The 23809-nt window shown below is 46.7% G+C and overlaps 3 protein-coding genes across 3 annotated transcripts; 2 read left to right on the forward strand and 1 right to left on the reverse strand.

Annotated features, from left to right (window-relative positions):
• The first annotated feature begins 1399 nt into the window (after positions 1-1399).
• On the forward strand, positions 1400-4709 carry tectb (tectorin beta). The gene is made up of 10 exons (XM_030098797.1): positions 1400-1466; positions 1541-1731; positions 2007-2158; positions 2265-2337; positions 2452-2555; positions 2756-2839; positions 2999-3161; positions 3889-3967; positions 4124-4156; positions 4633-4709. Exons 1-10 carry the CDS (start codon positions 1400-1402, stop codon positions 4707-4709), a joined length of 1023 nt encoding a protein of 340 aa, XP_029954657.1.
• A 1298-nt stretch (positions 4710-6007) lies between these two features.
• Positions 6008-13265, reverse strand: gucy2g (guanylate cyclase 2g). The gene is made up of 22 exons (XM_030098798.1): positions 12909-13265; positions 12475-12823; positions 12286-12395; positions 11298-11480; positions 11077-11221; positions 10846-10981; positions 10627-10730; positions 10385-10551; positions 10168-10308; positions 9730-9813; positions 9472-9576; positions 9307-9378; positions 9052-9220; positions 8820-8975; positions 8504-8681; positions 8275-8415; positions 8012-8204; positions 7763-7937; positions 7588-7686; positions 6487-6578; positions 6252-6359; positions 6008-6103 (listed from the first exon to the last, which is right to left on the reverse strand). Exons 1-22 carry the CDS (start codon positions 13263-13265, stop codon positions 6008-6010), a joined length of 3360 nt encoding a protein of 1119 aa, XP_029954658.1.
• A 2895-nt stretch (positions 13266-16160) lies between these two features.
• Positions 16161-22741, forward strand: acsl5 (acyl-CoA synthetase long chain family member 5). Its single transcript, XM_030097998.1, has 20 exons — positions 16161-16316; positions 16401-16512; positions 17437-17501; positions 17580-17681; positions 17777-17876; positions 18393-18571; positions 19056-19088; positions 19169-19220; positions 19472-19545; positions 19630-19707; positions 19793-19927; positions 20002-20136; positions 20214-20309; positions 20545-20617; positions 20716-20804; positions 21181-21297; positions 21693-21836; positions 21923-22024; positions 22120-22191; positions 22604-22741. Exons 1-20 carry the CDS (start codon positions 16161-16163, stop codon positions 22739-22741), a joined length of 2052 nt encoding a protein of 683 aa, XP_029953858.1.
• Positions 22742-23809: the final 1068 nt, after the last annotated feature.

Genomic DNA, 23809 nt, shown 5'->3' on the forward strand with positions numbered 1-23809 from the left:
TTGGTTTAGCTGCGACGCAGGTTTTAAAAGTCTCACGGGGAGGTGGTGGTGGTGGTTGGGGGGGGGGTGTTCTCTGTTCTCTGTGCTGTAAAGCTCCTGAGGACACGTGAACTCTGTCTTTTGTCCAAGCACGTTTCCTGGACGGTTCCCAGTCGTTGCATAAGGCGGAGGAATCCTGCAGCTCCTGGTTATCGGCGTCACCAGATGCCGTAATACGAGTCGCCTCTTGACCTGATCCCAGATCGGACGAACCCGTCCGTCCCCATTTCCCGGTGGCTCCATTCAGATGCTAATCCGCCGCAGTTTGCCACTTCAGCTGCAGTGTGACTCGGATTGTCCTGTGGAGGACATTAGCGTCTCGCCTCTGTGCTATCGTTTTACACCGCTTTTCACCGGGCTCCTGTGAAGGAGGAGAAATGAAAGATTTCACAGTTTTGATTTGATGAAGCTTAGAGACGTGTTGTATTTTTGGTGATTTTCCAAAATGTGATCAGTTGAAAGGGAATTCTGAGGAGTTCTCAATGAAATTCAGGGATCTGGAATTGCCATAATGTAGGTAATGAAAACCAAAGTTCCCAAAGCGGCAGCGCACGTTTCACACGCACACAAGAAAAGCAGACGAGACAAAGGCGATGTCCAATAGCAGAAGACTGAGAGAAACCTTAGAGGCGGTATCGCCTCCGCTCAGGAACACTGCTCACCAGTGTGAACCAGCGCCAATCTGACGACCCATCAGGCTGAGGAGACCCAGACCTGTCTGTTTGTGCTGTTTCGTCTCTTAATTGGTTTCATGTTGCTGGATGTTTTGTCCTTTGTTTGTCTTTTTTTTTAACCGCTGATCTGTCCTCCGCCATCAAAAGCAATCCAAATAAGATAAAATAAAAACTTTTACAACATGTTCACGTGTGTCCTTCAAATCCAAATGAACAGGTTACTCTTGATTTAAGCAGCTTTACTCTGGTTTCATAATGTTTCACCAAAAGTAGAACTTCTCGAAATGTAAAAAAGCTTTTTGAAACAAAAGGACAAAGGATGCGTCGTCGTGTAAACAGGGCCAATCATTTTCTATTTCTTGGTAGAAAATGTCTCATTGCCATTGTCAAAGGGTGACCGGCACAAATCCCGCGAGACGCTCGTCATTTGAAAGTCAATGTCCGAGCAGCACAGAGCGCTTCTGTCAGGAGCTTCACAATGGATGGAGTCTGGAGAAAAGCCGGAGTTGGATTCCCTTCACCTGCGAGAGTTTAAAAGCTCTCCTCCAGCGGTCGCTGCAGCCGGCAGCCTGTTCCAGAGCCATGAGGATCCTCTGACGTTCCTCCCCCCGTCAGGTGAGACTCTCTTCACATTTCCACGGTTCAGGCGGAATCGTTCTCGGCTCACTGTGTCTCTGTGCAGCGGTATGGCTTCAGTCCGAGCTCTGTTCATGCTGCTGCCTGTCGCCTGGAGCTGCGTGCCTCAGAAAGCAGGTAACGACACTCAGCTGCCCCAAACCTGCAGCGTCCTCCCGGTCTGGCTGAGTCGAGCTCTCGTCTGGTTTCAGACTACGTCATGGTGTCGTGTTTTCCCAACGCCATCATCGCCAACGTGCCCGAGTGTCCCTACGGCTGGGAGATCGAGCAGCTGTCCCTGGGCGGGGTGTGTTACACGGGGATACACAGTCCAGGCTTCTACCGCTTCAGCATCCCGGACCTCACGCCCAAAAACCACTCATACTGCGGCACGCAGTCTGAGGCGAGTCCGTCACTCTGGGGCCGGGGATGGAAAACTGAAAGTCATATCAGCATTAATGGATTCTGGACAAAATGTTTTTTATGATTACTATAATATTTATTTTACTATTTATAGCAAATAATTACAAATTCTAATAGGAAAAAACGATGCATTTTCAGGGGGAATTAAGTTCACAAAAACATGCAGACAGAGTAAAAATGAAGAAAAGTGAATCATCATCACTTTCACCCGCCTCTGTGTTTAAAGCCTGTTTGTCTCTTCTTCTTCTTCTTCAGTTCATCCCCGGGAAGGACCCCAGGTACATGTTCTACAACTCCATCGTGTCCAACGACACGTCGCTGACGGTGCGGAACCAGCCGGTCAACTACACCTTCAGCTGCGTGTACCGGGCGGCCTACCTGGTGAACAACGCCGTCTTCAGCCAGAGGTCAGCGGGGGGGAGGGCTCCGGGCGGCCGCACCACCTGTGGGGGAACCTCTGCATTCTCACCCGATGACTTGCAGCGTTTTTACTAAACCCTCTGCTTTTTCCAGAGTGGCTACAGTTTATGTCAACAATGGGAGTTTAGGCACTTTTAGGTCACAGTTGTCTATGAACGTCTTCACGGTGAGTGTCTGCCGGTCGCCGGCCTCTCTCCGGCGGAGCTGACTGATCTCTCATTGGAGCTGTTCGGTGAATAATCTCAGGCGTGATTAAATAACGAACGCACGTGTTTTGCAGAACTCAAAGTTCCTGTACGCCAAAGACGCCCCCTACGTGATCGACACGTCCGAGATCGGCTCGGAGGTTTTCATCGGCATCGAGGCCAAAGGTCTCAGTAACAGGTAGGAGGCGGACGTTTCCTGCTCCGGAACACAACGAAGCAGTTTTATTAGAAGAGATACTATGCAAATTTAAGAACTCTTGTTTTTTTCTTTTTCTTTTTCAACCTGTAACTTTGTTAGTATTATCTTTTTGTTTATTTTATTATCTTAATCACACGTCACTGTGTGGGAGTCAGCTGAGTGGTGTGTTTGCCTGACAGGTTCCGAGTTGTGATCAGTAACTGCTGGGCCACTCCGACTCCGTACTCCACTGACAGGAAGCGGTGGAGCCTCATCATTAACAGGTACGTGAACCGACACACCCATCAGCCACAACATTATGACCACCGACGATCTCATCGTTCCGATAAAAGCCAAACCCCGAGGCTCGCCGTGTGTGTGTTACGGCCGACCGGTGTGTGTTCACAGCTCGTCTTTCGCTGTCCCCCCTCTCTCTCCGCCAGCTGCTCCTCCGACAACACTGTGACCATTTTTGAGAACGCCAAAGACAGCCGCTCCATGTTCAAGTTCAACTCCTTCCGCTTCCAGCGGCTGGAGAAAGTTTCCACCGTGTGGCTGCACTGCGAGGTGCAGGTGTGTGACGCAGAGAGGCTCGTCTGCCAGCCGGTGAGCGCACACACACACACACACACACACACACACACACACACACACACACACACACACTACTTTCTCTGTTGTAGCAACATTAAACCTGACACTGCTGGAAAGCCTGAATTTTCTTTAATTCTTCTGAATCCTGCTGCATTATTCAGCATTTGTGGGATGAGCAGCAGTGTATTTTCACATAAAAGTTTAAAATAAGATCCATCTTATTCATTTGACTTTCATACCTGAGCGTATTTCAGAAGCCGTGCTTTCTGTGGATTACTGAAATGCAGGAGTTTATTCAGTTCGGCTCCTTTTTGCAAACTTTTTCCACTCCTGATCGCAGAAGAATCGTCTCCAGACAAACAGCGAACATCAGAGCTCAGAAAGAATCTTTATTGACTTCTCATGAAAGGAAAAGTGCATGTGTAAGCAGAACAACAGTGACAGTGTGTCCTCCGCCACACACACACGCACACACACACACACACACACACATACACACACAGCTTTAATGTGTTCCCGGTTGATCAGGAACATTTGTGTTTGTCCTTTTTAACTCGGTGTTTTGTGCCTTTGTAACCATGACTAGCAAACACGACCACATCTGAGTCGTCGTTTCACCGTTTTCCGTCTCCTCTCGTCACTCCCGGGACATTTCATGCCGCTAATCGAAATGAAGATGTTTTGCTCCAGAGAGGAAGTGGCGCGTTGTGATAAACCGCCGTGTGTTTTTTTCCCGAAGGGTCCGTGTTCCGCGAGGAGCCGGTCGTTGGAGGTCGACCCCAGCGGGGGCGTCCTGACAGCCGAATTCCAAATCAGAGGTCAGATGAGACTTTATTCACATTTTTATAGTTAAAATGAAAAAAGAAAGAGAACTGACACATGTGCTGTTATCAGCTTCTTTCATTCTAATAAGGATATTCAGGTATATTGTCGTTTATGTCGTTTATGTTGTATTAATTTGTGTCTCTTTGCAGGTAATGGATCCTCTAATAAGGCTCACATAACAGGTAAAAGAAAAAGTGAAATTTCACATCGTATTTTGACTATAAACACAATTTTTTATTCTTCTCTTATTATTTTTATTGTTATTATGTACTTTTACTAATTTATTTTGTGCAGGCTTCTTTTGTCCTTCTGCTGATTGCATTTGGGAAAGTAAATGATTTATAGTGCTTTAATATATTTAATAGTGCTTTAGAACAAACTAGAATAATGTAAATACATATCAAAGCAAAGCAAAAATGGCATAAAACTGAATAAATAAAGTAAAAGCTTTATTGAATCTTTGGATCCACTTTGCTTCGTACGTATTTGTGTCCCAAGGGCAAATTATAAAGGACAAAACATGAAGAAAAATCTATAAAACGTCACTGTTGGTTTGATCTGCTGCAGGTTTAAATCGGGATAATATACTGTAATGTGATTTGTTCGCTGAAGCCGTCAAAGTCAAACAGTTAATTCTGTTCACTTTCTTTCCCATCAGGCACGTCTCTGCTCGCCCTGCTGGTGGTCCTGCTGAACACGCGCTGTGATTCGGTCACTGCGTCCACGCCGTGGTAAAAAGCATCCATGCTTTACTCTCTCACATAAACACACAGATGGGGAGTCGCCCAGGACTCAGGGAGCCCATGAATACACACACTTACACACACACACTCACACACACCCCCGTCTCACACTCCGGTGCAGGACCTTCTCATTGTCTCACACGCGCGGATCGTAATGAGGACATTTATTGGCTGATCTTGTTTCGTGTTCCATCCATAACTTCACTGGTTTCTCCAATAAAGTCTAATTGAAACAGGATCCTGGCAACATTTGTTCTTGACTTTAATCCTGGGGATTTTTCACGACGTGGGGGAGTAGCTCTCCTCCGACGTGAATAAAAAACACACTCTGAACACAACAGCAACACAATGGAGAAAAATCAAAGAGCTAAACATCGTTTTTATCAGTATTTGTTTCAATCTAATCACTAGAAGTAGAATAAAGGTGTGTATTCATAGGAAGTATCGGAGGAAGATACAGGCAGAAACTGAAGAAGCACGAAGAAAGAAATTCCACCAGCTCTACAGAGATGTTCAAAAAATGGTTTTACACGACTTTATAAAGCAGGAATGTCAAACATATTTTCGTTCAGGCTCCACGTCAGGCCAAATTCATCTTGACCAGTAAAATAGTGCCACAATAACCTTTGTTGTATTTCAGAGTATACGTGATGAAAACCTCTTACAGGCCGGTTTTGGCCCACGCGCCTTATGTTTGACACTCCTCTTTTTAAGCTTCGAACCCAATGAAAACACCAGCTGTCTTATTTATAATTGCCACACAGAAATATGTCACAATACTGGGAAAAAGGTCCACTTGTCAACTTAAAAATAAATATAAGGCAGACGCATCCCAAAAATACGATGTCTCAGAATATTATATTATCCTATATCATATTTGTATCATATATCCAAATGAAAAAGCTTGTCATATTATTTGAAATATTATTAGATGTTATTAAAAATATAAAAGTAGAGGTCTGTGTGTGTATACTGGTTCAAACTGTGGTGTTCTGGATGAAACCAATACTATAGCGCCGTGGAGAATAAAATCAAGCGCAGCTAAATAAAAAAATAATATAATGAAAAAAACCCCATCTCTATTGCATACAAAAATAAACTATCACAGCAATTCAATGTTCTGTTATAATTAAATCAAATATGAATAAAGGATATAAAATTACACAGAGTTCAATCTTAAATGTAACCTTTAGCAGAAGCTTTGTGTCTCAACTCAAACTGCAGTTTTATGTTCACTGTTCTCTCTGCACACTGAAGAATCAAGCCTTACATTGATCACTGGAGCGCTGGTCAGACGTGCACTGTGGGCATCATGGACGGAGCAACAGGAGCTCTGCTCAAGATTTTCGGGGCCTTTTTGTCTCCAACTCGAGTCAGACCCGGTTTCTGGAGCAGAAATGAGACAAAGCACCATTTTCTCCAAAATGTTTCTCTCAAAACTCCATAAAACTTTACACAATAGAAGCTGAATGAAGAAAAGAGACGATGTGCACGTTGAACACACTCTGCACCAGTCGTTAAAGCGCCGCCGTACCTCGGTTTGTCCTCCTGGATGTTCAGCCGGTGGAGAGCTGTGGACCAGCAGAGGAGGGTTGAAGCCGTGTTTGTTGAGCAGCCAGTAGGTCTTGTGACAACCTTTACCCTGTCTCACACACACACACACACACACACACACACACACACACACACACATACACACACTCGGTCACAGCATGTCAGCAACACTTCCAGCATCTTTTTACCGAGAAGAAGAAGAAGAAAAAAAACACCTTCATTTCGATTTCTCCTCGTTCTTCCAGCTCGAATGATCCGGCTTGGACAAGAATATCGGCCGTGCACTGGGATATGTGAATCTTGAGGGCTGAGTGTGATAAACTCTTTCTGTGAGCATTTCATTTGAATTAAAGCAGCTCTGTTATCAGAAAAACACATTTTTTATGGACTTAATGAAAATAAGGGAATCATAAAGATATGATATATTATTTCATTATATATTAATCTCCTCAATGAACTGTTTTGTAACTTTAAGAAATGCCACCATAAAACATGAGGGTTGAATTTTTCACTCAGAGTTTAATAAAGTCATCTAGAAAAGGTAAGATGAGTTCATAATCAAACATTTTTTTTTTGCATTTACTCACTAATAATCGTGGTTATATTAAGTGACGGTTGATTTATACCAGAGGTGTCAAACTTATTTCATTCCATCGGCCACATGCAGCCCAGTCTCATGTTGAGTGTTTCAGACTAGTAAAACGAGCCATAATGAAATTTTAATTAAAATTTTAAACGTTTTTCTTTGTTGCGGTTTAAAGATTTTGTGATGAAAATGTCTGTATTTTCACAAAAACCCAACAAATACAACAGAACACGAGTAAAGTCTCAACATAAAGCCGATTTTTATGATAGAAAATACAGTAAAGCGCATCCCTGATATCTCAGCTTGGTCTGTGTTGAGTTGTGTCTGCTACTTTTTAAGAAATCTGTTTTTTTTATTAATCAATGTTTTCCATTTCAGCTTTGTGTTTGACACCTCAGCTCTAAACATTTATATTTTATTCCAAATGAAATTGCTATAGCATCATTTTCTGATTTTTTTTTTTTTTATTATTATTTCTGAGCATTAATATACCAATAAGATCAGATTAAATCCACTACTGAAGGCAAATACACTCAGAATAAACTGATTTTTATACAAATAAATGAAACAGGACCAGATAATCAACTGGATGTGAAAACAGTAAAAAGTGATGAAATGAATGAAAAGCAGATCCAATCAAACCGATATCTTCATGACAAGTAAAACAATTTAATCAAGCGTCAAAGGAAAACATCGTCTAACCCTAACCGTCAGGAAGCTGACGACTCACGGAGGCTGTTGCTTTCCATGCGAGACGCCGTGTTGACCGTATCTCCGAAGAGGCAGTACCGAGGCATGGTGGTTCCCACCACGCCGGCCACCACCGGCCCTGGAGGCAGAAAGACCAGCGGTTCACCAGCAGGGGGCGCCGTGGACGCGCAGACCCTCGGCCGTCCACGCCTTACCGGAGTGGATCCCGACCCGGATGGCGAGGCTCTCGCCGGGCATGTGGCGGATCCTGAAGACCTTGATGGCGCCGAGGAAGTGGAGCGCCATGGTGGAGATCTCCAGCGCGTGCTTGGTGCCGTTGCTGATGGGAAGGCCGCTCGCCACCATGTAGGCGTCGCCGATGGTCTCCACCTTTGTTTGCGGACAGACAGGCTGGTTTTACCGCGCGGCCTTTGCTCCCACGCGCCCGAGCGGATGGGACTCGCCTTGTAGACGTCGTACAGCTTGATGATGTCGTCGAAGAGGCTGTAGAGGTCGTTGAGGAAGGTCACCACCTCCATGGCGGAGCTGACGGAGCACATGGAGGTGAAGCCCACGATGTCGGAGAAGAAGATGGTCACCAGCTCGTAGCTCTGAGGCTCCACCGACATTCCCGCCATCAGCTGATCGGCGATGTACCTGAAACAGCCGAGGGAGCTGACTCTCCGTCCTCCGTGACTCCGCCCCCTGCTGGCGGAGGGCGGCCTACCTGGGCAGCATGCTGGAGAGAAGCTTGTCGGCCCGCGTCTTCTCCGCCGTGAGCTGATTGGTCCGCTCCTCCACCACCTCCTCCAGGTGGTTGGCGTACTTCTCCAGCTTGTCCACCATGTTGTCCAGGATGTTGGCGTGGCTGCGGGGCAGAAGGTCGGCGCCCGTCAGCGAGGAGACGGCGGCGGCCGGCGTTTCGAGCCAGGAGGAGACGGTAGCGTTCTCCAGACCTGTCCGGACTGGTGTCCTTCAGCCGCCTCCGGATGGACCCGAACGGGGGCCGGTGCTCCGGGTTCTCGCTCCAGCAGGACCTCATCAGCGCGTTGATGTTCTCGTCACAGAGCTGGTCGGACAGAACCGGGCGGAGAGGTTCTCCCTGGAAAGGCGTCCGCAGCTGCATGATGATCTCTAGAGAGGAACGCACCGAAGTTCCATTATCCTGTTATATCCGTCCCTGAACTGTGACGAAGATTTTCAGCACAAAAATGACATTTTGTGTCTTAAACAACTGGCAGTGGAAACCACAGAAGTCCCGACAGTCCCGACCTTTGGGGTCCAGGTTGATGTCTTGAAATGGGCCGGCCTTGGAGTTGTACATGAGCTCCCACACGATGATGGCGAAGCTGTAGACGTCGCCTTTGGGCGTCCCGTTCGCCGCGGAGCCGGCCTGCCTCAGCAGCTCCGGGGCCGTCCAGTACATTTCTGCCGGACATTATAAAAGATGCCGGGGATGAAGATCCGCTCAGGAAGAACGCTTCCGTCAGACTCAGCGTCTCACCTTCGTAGTTGGGGTTTTCCACTGAGGTGACCTTGTTTCTGTGCCCGCATTTGAACTCCCACAAGCCGAAGCCAGACAGTTTGATCTGGAGCCGACTGTCCACCAGACACGTTCTGGGTCTCAGGTTGCCGTGAAACTTTAAGCTGCTCTTGTGAATAAACTCCATTCCCTGAATGACAGATAAAGAAAATGAACCTTTTAAGGCAGCTTTGCTTTATATCGGCCTGGCGGCAATGTGTTTGTCATTTTACTCACGTTCACGATGTCGTATGCAAAGGAGAGCTTGAACATCCAGTCTAGCTCCATGTCTGAACCCTTCAGAACATCCTGCGAAGCAACAAAGGCCATGAATTTTAAGAGAAAAATGTTTTATTGCTCTGAAGGTGTCGGATCTCCTGACGTTTGGTGTTTCTTTCTAACCTGCAGGCTGCCTTTCTTGCAGTACTGCATGACCAGACAGGCGTTTGGGGGCTCGATGCACACCCCGAAAAACTGCACCAGGTTCTCATGTTTCAGCTCCTTCATCTGTCTTAAAGAGTTTCAGGAGGTTAGGCACGCAGTGAATCGCCTCATGACTTCAGAATGAGCCTGGTGCTTTTTACCAAGTGGCTCCCAAACCGTGATCTCTGGAGTCCGCCGACACATTGGCTCGAGAAAAGGTTAAAAGAGGAACTTTACCACATTGAACTCTCTGACGATCGAAGGCTTCTGGATGTTACAGATCAAGTAGTTCTTCAGGTACTTGATGGCCACTTGATTTCCCTGAATGAAAGTAATGCAACATGTCAGACGTATAGTTTAGTATAGTTTGAGTTGTTTTTATCCTGACCAACCACCAGCCCAAGCATGTAAAGAGGTATGTTGAAAAACCTACTGGTCTAAAACCTGAAGGCAGAATGAACTAAATCGATCTGCTGTGTGAGAACAGGCACTATTCAGTTCGATGCATTCAAAGTATTTCAAACATATTGGCCAAATATCTGAAGCCTGTTCTGTGTTCGACACGCTGCAGAGCAGCTGTTGCAGCCGTTCCCACCAAGAAATCCTCCAAATTAGATTTACTGCCGATTTCTGTTCCGTGGACGTTCCCCTGCGAGCACGGAGCAGGACGGGTACCTGGAAGAGGCCGATGGTGATGTAGATGTGCTCTTTGCCTGCTTTGTCTCTCAGGTCGTAGCTGTTGGTGGAAAAACTGGACTGGGAGCTCCCGCTGCCGCTGTGGCTCCGTGTGGTGCTCACAGAAACGCCCTGCCCTCCCTGCAGGACACACAAACACGGTCGGCGTCCGGGCGTCCCGCCGCTTCTCGCCGCCGCTCGCCCCTCGCGCTCGTACCGACGGCTCCCGGATGATGGTGATGTCGCTGTAGTCGATGATCCACCAGAAGGAGTCTCCCAGCTTGGTCTGGAGCCTGAGCTTCTGCAGCATCAGGACGCCGATGCAGAAGACCGCCAGCAGGCCGATGACGGGGAAGGCCACCAGCAGCGCCAGCAGGGTGATGTCTGCGCCCGCAGGAAACACGCTCAGCTCGGCGCTCTGGGCGCTTCACGGGCGAACCTGCCAAACCGCGTGCTCACCGTTCGACAGCCACTCGCAGAGCTCGTTGTTGAAGCCGCACTCCGGCATGTCCGTCGGCGGCCGTCCTTTCGGCCAAACCACAGACCCGAACATAGCTGTAGGTCTGGAAATTCAGCAGAGCAACTGTTTAGAAAGTCAAGGCTGAATCTCCAGTTCGTCTTACTGTTGATAGTAAAGACAAAACAAGCATGGTTTGGGAGTGTTGGAGTTTTTGTTACCGGACATTTTTGGTGTGACTATCAAAATGGAGAATGGACACAAACTTGGTGATGTCTCCCAAATGCTGCAGGTCGTAAATGGAATAGTCCAAGTTTCTCTCCCCCTCCTCGTCAAAGTGAACTAGTCCTGTAGCGCCTGCAACCATAACCGGTGGAGGGCAGAGTTTTGACGGCGTGGACCGCCTCTCTGAACCAAATCCAGAGTCAGGGTTAATCAGACTGAGCGTTTACCATAAAATCGTATGCTGCTTTTGTTCTTCAGCCTCTGCAGAAGCTGCCGGCCATCGTGAGGATCTTTGCCATCTTTCAGGACCTCCTTCAGCCCCATGGCGTACAGAAGCACGGCGTCGTGCAGGTAGGCCGAGTACGGGCTGACCTGCAACACACCTCGCCGTCAACACACTTCACACCCACTCCTCTCCGCACGCTCTCTTCCCGTCTCTCTCGCTCGCCTCTCTCTCAGACGTCAGGTTACTCCGGAACGGGTGTCCTTGCAGTCGGTCGAACACTTGCTCAAAGAAGTCGTAATACTCGTAGCCGTCGTAGGACTTCTGGCCGATGATGAAGGCCATGTCGAAGGCCCGTAAGACGGCGCGGTTTGAGCTGCTCTGCAGGGCGTACTTCCACAGGTTGTCCTGCTCAGGGGGGGAAAAACACACAAGAAGCAAGAACAGCGGGTGCAAAAACTGTATTGACGACATTATTTCACACACACAGACAATAAACCAGAAAAACACATCAAATAAATGTATTTCATAGTTTTCAGCCAAACATCTGAAATATTTCTACTGTTTCCCCATCAGAAAGTTGGAGTAACCATCAGAGTGATTAGTTTTAATGTAAAGTTAAATGTTTCCAGTATTGTAGAGTTTAGTTTATTCCATCTTTTATAGAGTGATTAGATTCTTCTTTTTTATAGAGTTATATCTATTATTGAGTTAAATTTGAGACATCTCAAAATAACAGATATCTGAAGAAATTCTATTGGTCAAATTTTATATGAGAGATTTCCAAGACTCTTTCTGCTCTTTGAATATTGCAGAATTCAATATAGTTATTTCTAGCTGTTTAAATCTAGCATCATTTCCTGCTGGTAGAAAATGTGGATCACTCACAGATCAGCGCAGTAACTTGATTTGTTGTTGGAGACAACAAACATCTGTACAGTTTGCAGAAAAATTCCGAAAATTACTTTTTAATGCTACTGTATTCATGTAATAATTTTTTTTGATCACTGGAAAAAATATTCCTCTGATAAAGGATCAAAACTGTCCTGAAAGTATTGGAGAATTATTACGTTTTGGACTTTATGACATTGAAAAAGGTCAAAAGGACATTCCTCTGGCTCCCCCCCCCCCCCACACACACACACACACACCCTTGCTGTTGAGCATATTTTCGTGTGTTTTGTGAAGTTTTACTCACCACGCTGCCACTGACCTCAAAATGCTGCACCAGGAAGAAGATGTAGTCTCCGCCCATGAGGCCCTGGCGCTCGGCCTCCAGCAGCAGAGCCATGGAGTCCTCTCTGTTGCTCAGCACCACGATCACTGCGGGCCGGAGGGTCACGGGTGAGGAGGGGGGGGGGTCAGCCTGACCGCCGGGCGCTCACACTCTGGCTCCGCCTACCTCGGGCCACTGTGGAGATGTAGCGGACGTTCTGCTGAAGCAGCTGAGGGTTGCTGGTGTCGAACTTGACCGCCGCCCTCAGGTCGAACTTGTCCCTGAGCGGCGTCTCCACCGTCTTCCACAGAGCGTCCACTTTGTCCCAGGTGTTGGAGTCCAGCCCGCCGCCGATCATGGCCACGTGCCTCCAACCGAAGAACTCCAGGGTCTTGACCAGGACCTCGGAGCTCCTCTTCAGCGGGGGCACGATTTTGATGTAGGAGTCGTAGATGTCGCTGTTGTCCATTTTGGAGGACTGGCCCACAAAACCGAACATCGGGATGTTCCAGGTCGACGCAATGAGTCCAGTGACCTGGAAGAGAACGGGAGCATAGCATATTATATGTTTAACTTAAACAAAATTCAACAGAAAGTTCTTCCAGCTGTCAGGGTCATACCTCGGCTTCTTCCGGACAGGCCGGGCCAAACAGCGCCGACACGTTGTCCCTCCACACCTGCTGGATGAAGCCGCCCAGCGACTCTTTGGGACTACAGTCTGAGCTCCGGAACACAAAATCCAGGCTGTAGTTCCCCAGGAAGGACGGGTTGGCGTTGACCTTCTCCACGGCGATCTGCATGGCCGCGCCCAGCCGCAGGGCGCTGAAGGGGAAGGACAGGTTCCAGGGGGCCTGCAGGCCGATCAGCAGCCTGTGAGCCGGGGGGCCGCTGCTGGTTTTGTTGGCGTTGGCGTTGGCGTTGACGTTGGCGTTGGCGGCCGAGGCCAGAGCCCAGTGGAGCAGCAACAGGCGAATCATCCCAGAACAACTGGCCACGCTCCGCACGGCTCTCCTCCTGTGACGGGGCTTAAATACTCAACTTCTGCAGTGATGCTGGAGCGTTTGAGGGAGGAGGAGATGTAAACATGAGGGGATTAGTGGGAGGTGCAGAGAGGAGGTAAATCCATCACCGAGAGACGGCAGAGAGGAAGAGTGACGTGACAGAGGTCAGATTAGAAGAGATTCGGGATTCATTTAATGTTAAATAAAAAGAAGGAGGAGGTGAAGCTGCTGACGACCCAATAATGAAGATACTGTGCTTTTATTTTTTCATTCAACTTTCAACACGATGTCATTTCATTATGGATCAGTTCAATCGGTATTCCTCTGTATTGCACCTTTCAGAAAATAGCTTGAAACTCAAACTATCAACCACTTTATTAGCGACGCCTTGCAAGTGGAAATGAATAAAATGTACACACGTATGCACACACACACACACACACACATAGAAATCCAGTGAAATTGAATCAGGAGACCTTTTCTCATCTGACACAAAATAATTGACTAAAAACCTTTTATGAGAAAATAACAAATAGATTAAACACAGTGTAACCAGTATAAAACTTTTCCTAAAATATAGAAACACACAGATAACTGTGAATAGCTGCAGCAAAACAATAATGCTTTTAAGAAAAATGCTGATTGAATTGGCAGATTAAATTTCACTGTAAGAGAATTAAAGATAAAGAATATAGTACAATAAATAGAGCTGAAACAGAGGTCATGTTAGGTAAATATAGATGAAATAAAATGAGTAAAATGCAGTTTATTGAAAGTCTTTTTTCGTCTAAAATGAAGGAAAAATCTGATGTATGATTTTTCATTCACTTCCTACAAACACTGATTACAGCCTGTATCGGAGGAAAAACCAGGAGAAACAAGTTTTTTGTTGGCAGTGGTAGCGAAAGGTTAGCAGGGCGGACTTGGGATCGGAAGTCCGCAGGTTTCATTCCCACAATGGACTTTAATCACCACTGCGGGTCCCTGAGCATGACCTTTGACCCCATCGACTCCCTCAGTGTGGCTGCTCACTGTGTCCAACAAATAGGATGAAAAAATGTTTAGAAAGGAAATTTTCCAATCAGATGAATAAAGTATGATTATTTAGGTTTTCATGGTTAAATGTGCAGTAATTTCACGAGGATAATCAAAGAAGCGGTCAGATGAAGCCGTGGCGAAGCGCCGGCCGCTCCCCAGAGCGTCGCCTCTGGTGCAGGGCTGCAGAGGGCAGCGCAGGCAGGCTGAGCCGTGCACACCCGCCACACCTGTGTGCACTGGGAGGTGCTAATGACCACAGGTGAGCAGCTTGTACATTAGTGCTGTTTGCTGGCTTCAGCGGCTGGACTCCCTGGGGGATTCCTGCACGGCCCGGTCCCACACTACCCCTGCTAATCCCACCAGGTAAAACTCTCCTAATGAATCCCTCTCTGCCTGATCGCACTGGGCAGCAAAATGAACTCGCTCACACAAGAAAAGCAGATTTTCTGGGTTTGCTGAGCGAGTGCAGGAGAGGGTCGCTGTGTCAGGATGTGTTATCTATCAGCGTCGTTCATGCTCTGGGCTTTGGATGAAAGTTTACCTCAGGTGCTAAAAAAAAAAAGTCAACAGACTTGTTGATCAGCAGTGAATATTGTGTAATATTCCTCCTTATCTGATTTCAGACAGGATCTGAGTGGAACTTTCTATTATTTGAGGTCTCATTATTTCCTAATCAGCGTATTTAACACACAAAAAAAGTGTGTGTAGTGTGTTCCCTGCAGGTTTTAAACTGTGTGTATAAGAGTGATAAACCTTCCATATCCAGGTTTGACGATTTGTTGTGCTTCAGTTTTTGGGATAGGAACATTTACCTTTCATCTCGGCCTTCCTCTGGCTCTCGCTTTACATTTGTTGCCTGGTTTTAAATCTCAATCTGGTTGAGCTGTTGTGATTGAAATCAGTTGAGAGCGCTGATCAGGATCTCCTCATGGTCTCCCTTATCGGGGAATGTGACGGTGATCAAAGTTTAAAGGTTTTGAAGCTGCCAGCCTTCTTTTATGACTTGTTATCTGTGCGGCGCTGTCCAGAGCCGAGGAGGAGGATCTGTTGTGCTCACACCTGAGTGGACCAGCAGCGGCAGGTAGGAAAGCGCAAACCGCTCGCCACTGGTTAGTGAAGCAGGTTTAAGTGCCATGAATGAGTTTATTCAGCCATTTATTATCTCTTGTCTGGAAAATTCTGCGTACTGTGAATCAGAGGTCTATCGCAGTTTCACCTGCTCTGTGACTGTACCTTTAAATTATGCACAAATTAAAGCAAAGGTCATGCAGGTTGAAGGATACTGGTGTGCAGGGTGACTTTGGTGAACAGGCCCTCCTCACAATGACAAATCCCTGCAGGTGTAGCTTCTCCTCAACATGCATTTTGGATTAATTAGTGACTTTAAACTTCACTTTGTGTGTTTCTGTCTCTGCCTGAAAGAAGGTGGCTGGAGATTTAATACCTGGGACCTATCTGAAGTTAAAACTTATAAAAGTGACCAAACTAGGTGTGTTCTGGGGCTGGAACCAACATTTTTAACTGGAACTGGAACGTCTGTTTATTTTGGTCTTCGTCACTCCTCGTAAACATTGTGCTCGGCTGCTTTCATCTGATATTATGAACCGTGAAGGTTGTACCGAGCTGCCGTGGCCTGGTCTCTATCTAGATTAGGAACACCTGTTGCACAATTCCAAGTGAAAACTTTGAACTGAAGTTATCAAAGAAATCCAGAGAGCAGCATCCAGGACTTAAGATTACACAACGGTGATCCCTTTCAACATGGATGGTTTCAGCTCAGCAGTACGTTTAAGATCTAACGTCTAAATCAGATTTTGGTTTCTTCAGGCCGCCATGGACGCCGTCATCCAGTGGCTGTTCTCCCCTCTCCCCACCCCGGTCGTCTTCTCCCTGCTGGCCCTGGGAGTTGCCACCTTGTACCTGCTCAGCACTCGGCCCAGTCCCCTGCGGAGCCCCGCCGACCTCAACTGCCAGTCTGTGGGCATCAAGGTGGAACACACTCAGGTTTACGCTCCGGAAATGAAGCACGGAAAGTCAGCAGTGCCGTTCAATGGTTCACCTTGACATCCTCAGGATGGGGCGAGAAAGACGGCTTTGGTGGAGGGGAACAACAACCTGATGGCGTACCTCTACAGTGATGCCAAGACCCTTTATGAAGTTTTCCAGCGGGGTCTGAGAATTTCAGGTAAATCATCTCATCTTAGGTCGATACCAATGGAGGTTGAACACTTTGCACAGAAGCTATCTACAAGTGAGTGAATGAGACTTTCTAAAACTGGAGTTTGTCATAGCTTTACTTAAGGTCCCACCCGACCTTGATATGCTGTCATTATGAAATGTGATCAGGAGACACAGCGTCCACCTCCACAGCTACTGTATGCTGATGACACACAGGTGTACGTTACTGTATCCCCGATGACCTGGAGCAGATTAATTGTATTTTATACAGGGAATACAGACGTTCTGGTCCTCTGATCTGAGAATCAGAGACTTAACTGAATGTTGAACTGCTGGCACTGAAGCTCAGTGAGAAGATCAAAAGCCTTTGAGTCATTTTTGATGCGTGTCCCAAAAATGAGGTCTCGGTCTGCTTTTTACCATCTAAAGAACAGGATGTGACGGTTTCCTTCGAAAGCCAACACTGAGACTTTTACACATGCTTTGATTACATGTAGGACCAATTACTGTGTTGCTCAGTGTTCTGGTCATCCAAAGAACTGATCGCAGCTGTAACTGAATCAAAATGCAGCCAAATGTGTCGGGACCAGAAAGACGGCACACATCACAGGCATTTTCAAGAAGTCTGTGGAACAGCTTGAAATGGTTGCATATTTGAAAGAAAGCTTATTATCAACGTTTTACCAATCTGCATGTATGCATTATGCCGCACATTTTTACCCACGACACCCTGCAGTCTATTTCACCTAGCATGGTCGGTAATGACACCAAATATGCAAAGAAAAAAAAACAGAGCCCTAACTTGCTGTTGCAACAATCACTAATGGTGTGTGTGAAGCAGAAGACTTTCTGAATCATCCACATTCACTGTGGATCAGCCTCTACCTATAAAATACACAAATTTAATGGTTGAACGTGTGGCTCTCTGCAGGTAATGGACCGTGCTTGGGCTACAGAAAACAAGGGAAGCCGTACCAGTGGCTGAAATACAAGCAGGTAAAACGGCGTGCAGTGATCATAAACGTGTGAAAAACACAGAGAATATGACCTTTCCTCTGCTTCTCGCCTTTGAAGGTGTCCGACAGAGCGGAGCACCTGGGGTCAGGCTTCCTTCACAAGGGTCTGCAGCCGAACTCGGACACCTTTATTGGCATCTTTGCCCAGAACCGACCTGAGGTAACCCGGTGAAGTCTTGCTGTTTTGAGTGTTGCGTTGAGCCTGATCGTCTTGCTGTAACTTTGCCGTCCCGCTGTTTCACGGGTTGCTCGCAGTGGATTATTGGCGAGCTGGCATGTTACACCTACTCCATGGTAGCAGTTCCCCTGTACGACACCCTGGGTCCTGAGGCTCTCGTGTTCATTATCGACCAAGGTAATTGGAGCTTCTCTTGCACTTTAATGCTGCCAATTACAGAGCTGAGAAGTCCAGTAACTCCTGGTCCCAGCAGGGATCTGTGCTGGCCAGGCATTAATCTCTGCTCCCTGATTACAGCTCCTGCTTCACTGCCTTCTAGTATCTCATTTCTGTTGATCCAAAGCTCAAGAGTTAATGTTAATCTGGGTTTGCTTCTTATGCCTGATGATTGAAAAATTTCCACTCAGGCGCCGTTTTCATGACATTGCAAGTGGAAAAAGGAGCATTTTTGCATTTTCGTGAAAACGATGTCCATTCATTGCATGTTTGACCACTAGTGGGTGCTCTTTGTGGTTTTTGTGATAAAACCACATGCATGCAGAGAGTTGCGTTGCTATTCAGGTGTCTGTCAACTCTTAAACTAACAACTAACTCTTCCCGTCTATTTTTTATAATTTCCACGCAGAGTATTGATGTTTCTCTGCACCTCCAGCCCTGCCTCTTGTCTTATACACCGTCTTTTCTCTCTTTCAGCTGAGATCTCCACTGTGCTCTGTGACAATCAGAGCAAAGCGGAAACTCTGCTGCAGAATCGGGAGAAAGGCCAGACTCCGGTCCTCAAAACCATCGTGGTCATGGACTCCTTCAGCTCCGAGCTGGTCGAGCGAGGGACCAAGTGTGGGGTGGAGCTCGTGTCCATGAAGGACATGGAGGTGAGAGGTCATTTTTTTTTACCAAAGGCGGGATCTGCTCTTCAGTCTTTTTATGGAGAGTTTTTACTCTTACTTTCTCCAATTAAATAGAAACTTCAGACTCGGATTGTACGACTGTTTTTTTTTTTTTTTTTTAGTGAAAACACTAAATTTTGTTGCGTTTTTGGCGCTCAGTACTGCCGAAAGCAACTTTTTTTTTTTTTTTTTAACTGTAGGAGTTTAATCGGTTTACATCATGAATGGTTCACTGTACACGTCTCACAAGAGAGCGAGTTTTTGGCATTTCCAAGCAGGTTATTTCCATTTCTAGAAGAAAAATGGTTCGAATGGTTGAAATCCATTGAATCGCTGTCTTTTTTTTTTCTTTTTCTTTCAGTAATGATTATGCATGTGCATCCATGCAGACATGGCGTTCTTTAAATCTGTATACATTTCGGTGCGCTTGTCACAACATACTAAATGTCTTCATTTGTTTCTCCTTTAGGCACTGGGGAAAAGTAACCATCAGAAGCCAATTGTAAGGTTTTTTTTTTCTTTAATATGAGGATGAATTCAAGATTTTCAGTTTTTAAAATACAATTTCTTTGTTTTCAACAGCCACCAAAGCCAGACGATCTCAGCATAGTTTGTTTCACCAGTGGCACAACAGGTGGCTAAATGCCTTTTTACTCCTGGATGAATGAGTTTTATTTTGAACTTCATGTGTTGATGTAAAAGTGTTGTTTCTGTGCCTTTCCATCCCACTCAGGTTTAAACCAGGCTGGATGTGGAAATGAAATGACTTTGACACTCTTGATAGCATTAGTTGCCTATAAACTGAGATCATAAATGCATTTCTCCTTTTTAAGCACACATAAATATCTAATTTTTGGTTCTGAAGGCTGAATATGCTTCCGTTAGGAAACCCCAAAGGCGCGATGTTGACCCATGAGAATGTGGTGTCTGATGCTGCAGGCGTGCTCAAAAACATAGAGGTTTGTATGTTTTTTTTTTAATGTAATTTAAAGTGAACACCTAAATGATCTTGACGGCTAAAGGCACGTCCGTGTGTCGTGCAGGCGTCGATAGTTCCCTCCACAGAAGACATCAGCATTTCCTTCCTGCCTTTAGCACACATGTTTGAGAGAATCGTGCAGGTGAGGTGAAGAATCTGCTCCGATCGGGTCGTTTTTCCCGGGTTATCCTTCAGCGTTCTGATGAGTTTCTGTGTGCACCTTGCAGACGGTGGTCTACAGCTGTGGAGCGAGGGTGGGATTCTTCCAGGGAGACATCAGGCTGCTGCCGGACGACATGAAGACGCTGAAGCCCACCATCTTCCCCGTCGTGCCCCGACTTCTCAACCGTGTCTATGACAGAGTCAGTGGCGTGAATTGACCCATTCCTCATCAAACCTTCTGAATTCTAAACGTTTCTTCACTTTTTGTGTGCAGGTTCAGAGTGGAGCCAAGTCGTCATTCAAGAAGTGGCTGCTGAACTTCGCCGTGGAGAGGAAATACGCTGAAGTGAAGGAGGGGATCATCCGCAAAAACAGCATCTGGGACAAGCTCATTTTCCACAGGGTCCAGGTACGGCTTCGGCCCTCTCGGCGCCCGATCAGGCTGAGCCTGAAATGATTCTCTGACATGAAAATGCTGAACTCCAGGAGTCTCTCGGGGGGCGTGTGCGAATCCTGGTGACCGGAGCGGCGCCCATATCGCCGCCTGTTCTCAACTTCCTCAGAGCAGCTTTGGGCTGCCAGGTGAGCCGTTGGTCAGGTTTGGTCTTTGACTTTTTGAATGTTGTGAGTTTCTGCAGGAGCCGGAGCTCATGAGAGGTTAGAGTTAGAGAGCGACCCCACTTGATATCTACTCATGAATATTCAGCATTTTATCAAGGAAACTATATTTGCAACAATAAATAAATGTCAGTTTTACATGTGCTTAATAAATTAGAGCAGAACATCAGTGATCAGTGTCTCACTCTGACGCTTTTAGATCTTTGAAGCTTACGGCCAGACGGAGTGCACAGCCGGCTGCACCTTCACCCTGCCCGGAGACGCCACCTCAGGTACGCCGTCCGGCCCCGCAAATATGGATGAGTGAAACCTCGGGAAGGAGTGTCTGGGACTCGCGAGAGACACCCCCTCTCTGAATTTGCGGCTGCAGGTCATGTCGGCGTGCCGCTGCCGTGTAATCACGTCAAGTTGGTGGACGTGGAGGAAATGAACTACTTTGCTTCGAATGGTGAAGGCGAGGTAGGTGTGAGGAGTCCGTTTGTTGAAAGAACATGATTATTATAAATGCCCTGAAGTTGTAGAACTGTGTGTCTGCCGACATGATGCATGTACGGGATTGAAGGCCGTTTAAAGGCGATGTAGGAGGGTGCAGTGAGCGCTGCCATGTTGGGAAGGCTTGTTTGCTGAAACCATCCTTTTCACTGTTGGGAGTAAAAGTGCACAAATTGACACAAATGTGGAATTAAAGTGACTGCAGCTGACACTGACTGATGAAACCATTCATGTGGCTGACAAGTTATTCATGTACAAAGAACTTAAACCGTTTTTCCGTGGCGTTCATGAAGACTGTAGCGTCTGAACTAAACTTCATATAATGCTAAATTCTTCACTCCAGGTTTGCATCAAGGGGAAAAATGTCTTCAAGGGTTATTTAAAAGACCCTGAGAAGACCGCCGAGGCCTTGGATGAAGACGGCTGGCTGCACACTGGAGACATTGGAAAATGGCTTCAGGTAAGAAACAGAAAGCCTGTTTTACGAAAGTCTTTTCCTGCTACAAGTAACTGCGTTGTTTCCACAAAACCAGTAAGCAGAAGCACATCAAGTGCATAAAATCCAAACGGGGCTCTGGAGTCACATAATGGACTGAGCTGAGTGTTTGAAAATGAAAGGCATGAGAGATTTAGGAAAAAAAAAAAAAAGATTTTACTTGCTTATCAGTAAAAATAATTCCTGCAGTTTCTGAAGGAGCAACTGGAGCTCTGAGAAAACTTGACTCTGAGAGAATTTCCTTAACGGCATCAAGTTCAAACTTCCTGTTATGAAAAGCTGAAGATATTCAATATCATTAAAGTGGCACTACTGAAAGTTCTGACCTTTTTTTCTCACGATGCACCTGGTTGCCACAGAGCGGTGTGCTGAAAATTATTGACCGCAAGAAGAACATCTTCAAGCTGGCTCAGGGGGAGTACATCGCCCCGGAGAAGATCGAGAACGTGTACGTCCGCAGTGAACCCGTGGCCCAGGTGTTTGTGCACGGGGACAGCCTGCAGGTAAACCCACTGCGCGGAGTGTGTGAGTGTGTATGCCATGCAGCCGCATCCTCTGACCACTGAACCATCCTCCTCCGTCTCTGCAGTCCAGCCTGGTCGCCGTCGTCGTTCCCGACCCGGAGGTCCTGCCAGGCTTCGCCAAAAACCTCGGCTGCCACGGATCCATCGAAGAACTCTGCAAAGACGCAGTAATGCTTCTCTTTCATCTCTTAGAAACGTGCAGAAGGCAGATTTTGCTCTCAGCTCAATTTTCAACCAACGTATTTTATCTTTGTGTTTGCAGAAAGTCAAGAAAGCCATCGTTTCAGATCTGATCAAACTGGGAAAAGAAGCAGGACTCAAGTCCTTTGAGCAGGTAGAACCTCCTCTGACTCACCAGAGTCGATGTGAAGTGCGTCCATGTCGGTTATTTTCCAGGCAGCACGCGGCTGTCCGTACAGCGCCTGCTCGTCTGCTTTTTGTCAGACCCAGATCTGACGATCCTGAGCGAGTGAAGCGAGTTTCAGCCTTTCTGCACGTTTCAGACGACCGGCCTCTGCGGCTCATCCAGACACGTGCAGCTTTTGGTTCAGAGAAATGTCCTGAAGTAACGTTAAGACCGTGCAGATTTCAGACACACGCTTCATTTCCTGTCCACCTGAACCATAAAACCAGATTTCCTCCTCTGCACATCCCTGTCTGGCTTTTCAAAGAAACCTGTGCGGTTGAGTTTTACCGGAGTAATCGTCTTTCTTTTCTTTAACAATGTGCTCTTGTTTCTGCTGTAGGTGAAGGACGTGCACCTCCACCCGGAGCAGTTCACCATCGAGAACGGCCTGCTGACTCCCACTCTGAAAGCCAAGAGAGCCGAGCTCAAGCTCCTCTTTCAGCCACAGATCGACAAACTTTACGCCAACATGCAATAAACGGAGGAAAACGCATTAACTCCTGTCTCAGCTGTCTTTCATACGCCTCCATGGGAATTTGGTTTTAAAAAAAAAAAAGCTTTTTTAAGTGTTTGAATCCCACATTTTATTCAACAATAGGTGTAAAAAAAAAAAAGTGCAATATTCACATCATAAAGCAAAAACCAGATGTCTGAGCAACAATAGAACCCTCCTGAATCCTTCACCTGGTGGACAGACTGTCAGACCTGATCTGGGTTTGAGGTCCAGGTCTTCTGTCGGGACTCCAGAGCTGCAGCCGGGAGCGAGGAACGGATCCCACCTCCATCAATCAGCAACAGCTGCTCTGACTCTGACGCTTCTGTCTTCGGTTTGCATTTTACAGGTTGTCTGAGACTTTACCGGGAGCTGCTAAAAAGGTTCAGACATGATGAAACAAACTCTCAAATCAAAGGGTCAGGGGTTTTTTTTTTTTTTTACTTTTTTGAGCAACATGTGGCTCATTTTTAAAGTCCCTGAACACACTGGATCTTCTGTCTGAGACAAAGAGGTTCTGTTCAGCTCATCTCCCCGCCGTCTGGGGGTTTAGCTGGATGATTCACACACGTTTTATCTGAGTGAATCACTGCGGTTCAACAGTTCCAGTCCTGCACTTCACTGAGGAGGTCGACTCCACAAATCCTCTTTAACCTGTACGGTCACTTCCGCTCTAATTAACGATTTAACAGACATTTGTTGAAATGATCCCAACTGAGAGTTTGTTTCCCAAACAAAAGTTTGTACAATCTATTTGCACATCAGGGAAAAGTAATATACCAGTTTGCTTCTTTAAAAAGAGTGAATTCAGGGCAAACTGCTTAAGTTGGTCTCCTTAACTGCCTCGTTGCTTATGTAGGTGGATTATTGCAGTGTTGAATGATGGACAGTTTCCAGGTGAAGGTCTGGACTTGTGCTGAGAAGAGATGGCGGATTTACTGTAGAGAGGATGAGACTGATGTGAGCCATGAGGGGAGCTGAGAGGATGCTGCAGGATGTCTTCCTGAGCTGAGAGGAGGCCGCCCCCATGTGTGAATCTGCAGCACTGCAGGA

Source organism: Salarias fasciatus, chromosome 8, assembly GCF_902148845.1.
Source record: "Salarias fasciatus chromosome 8, fSalaFa1.1, whole genome shotgun sequence".
Lineage (NCBI taxonomy): Eukaryota > Metazoa > Chordata > Actinopteri > Blenniiformes > Blenniidae > Salarias > Salarias fasciatus.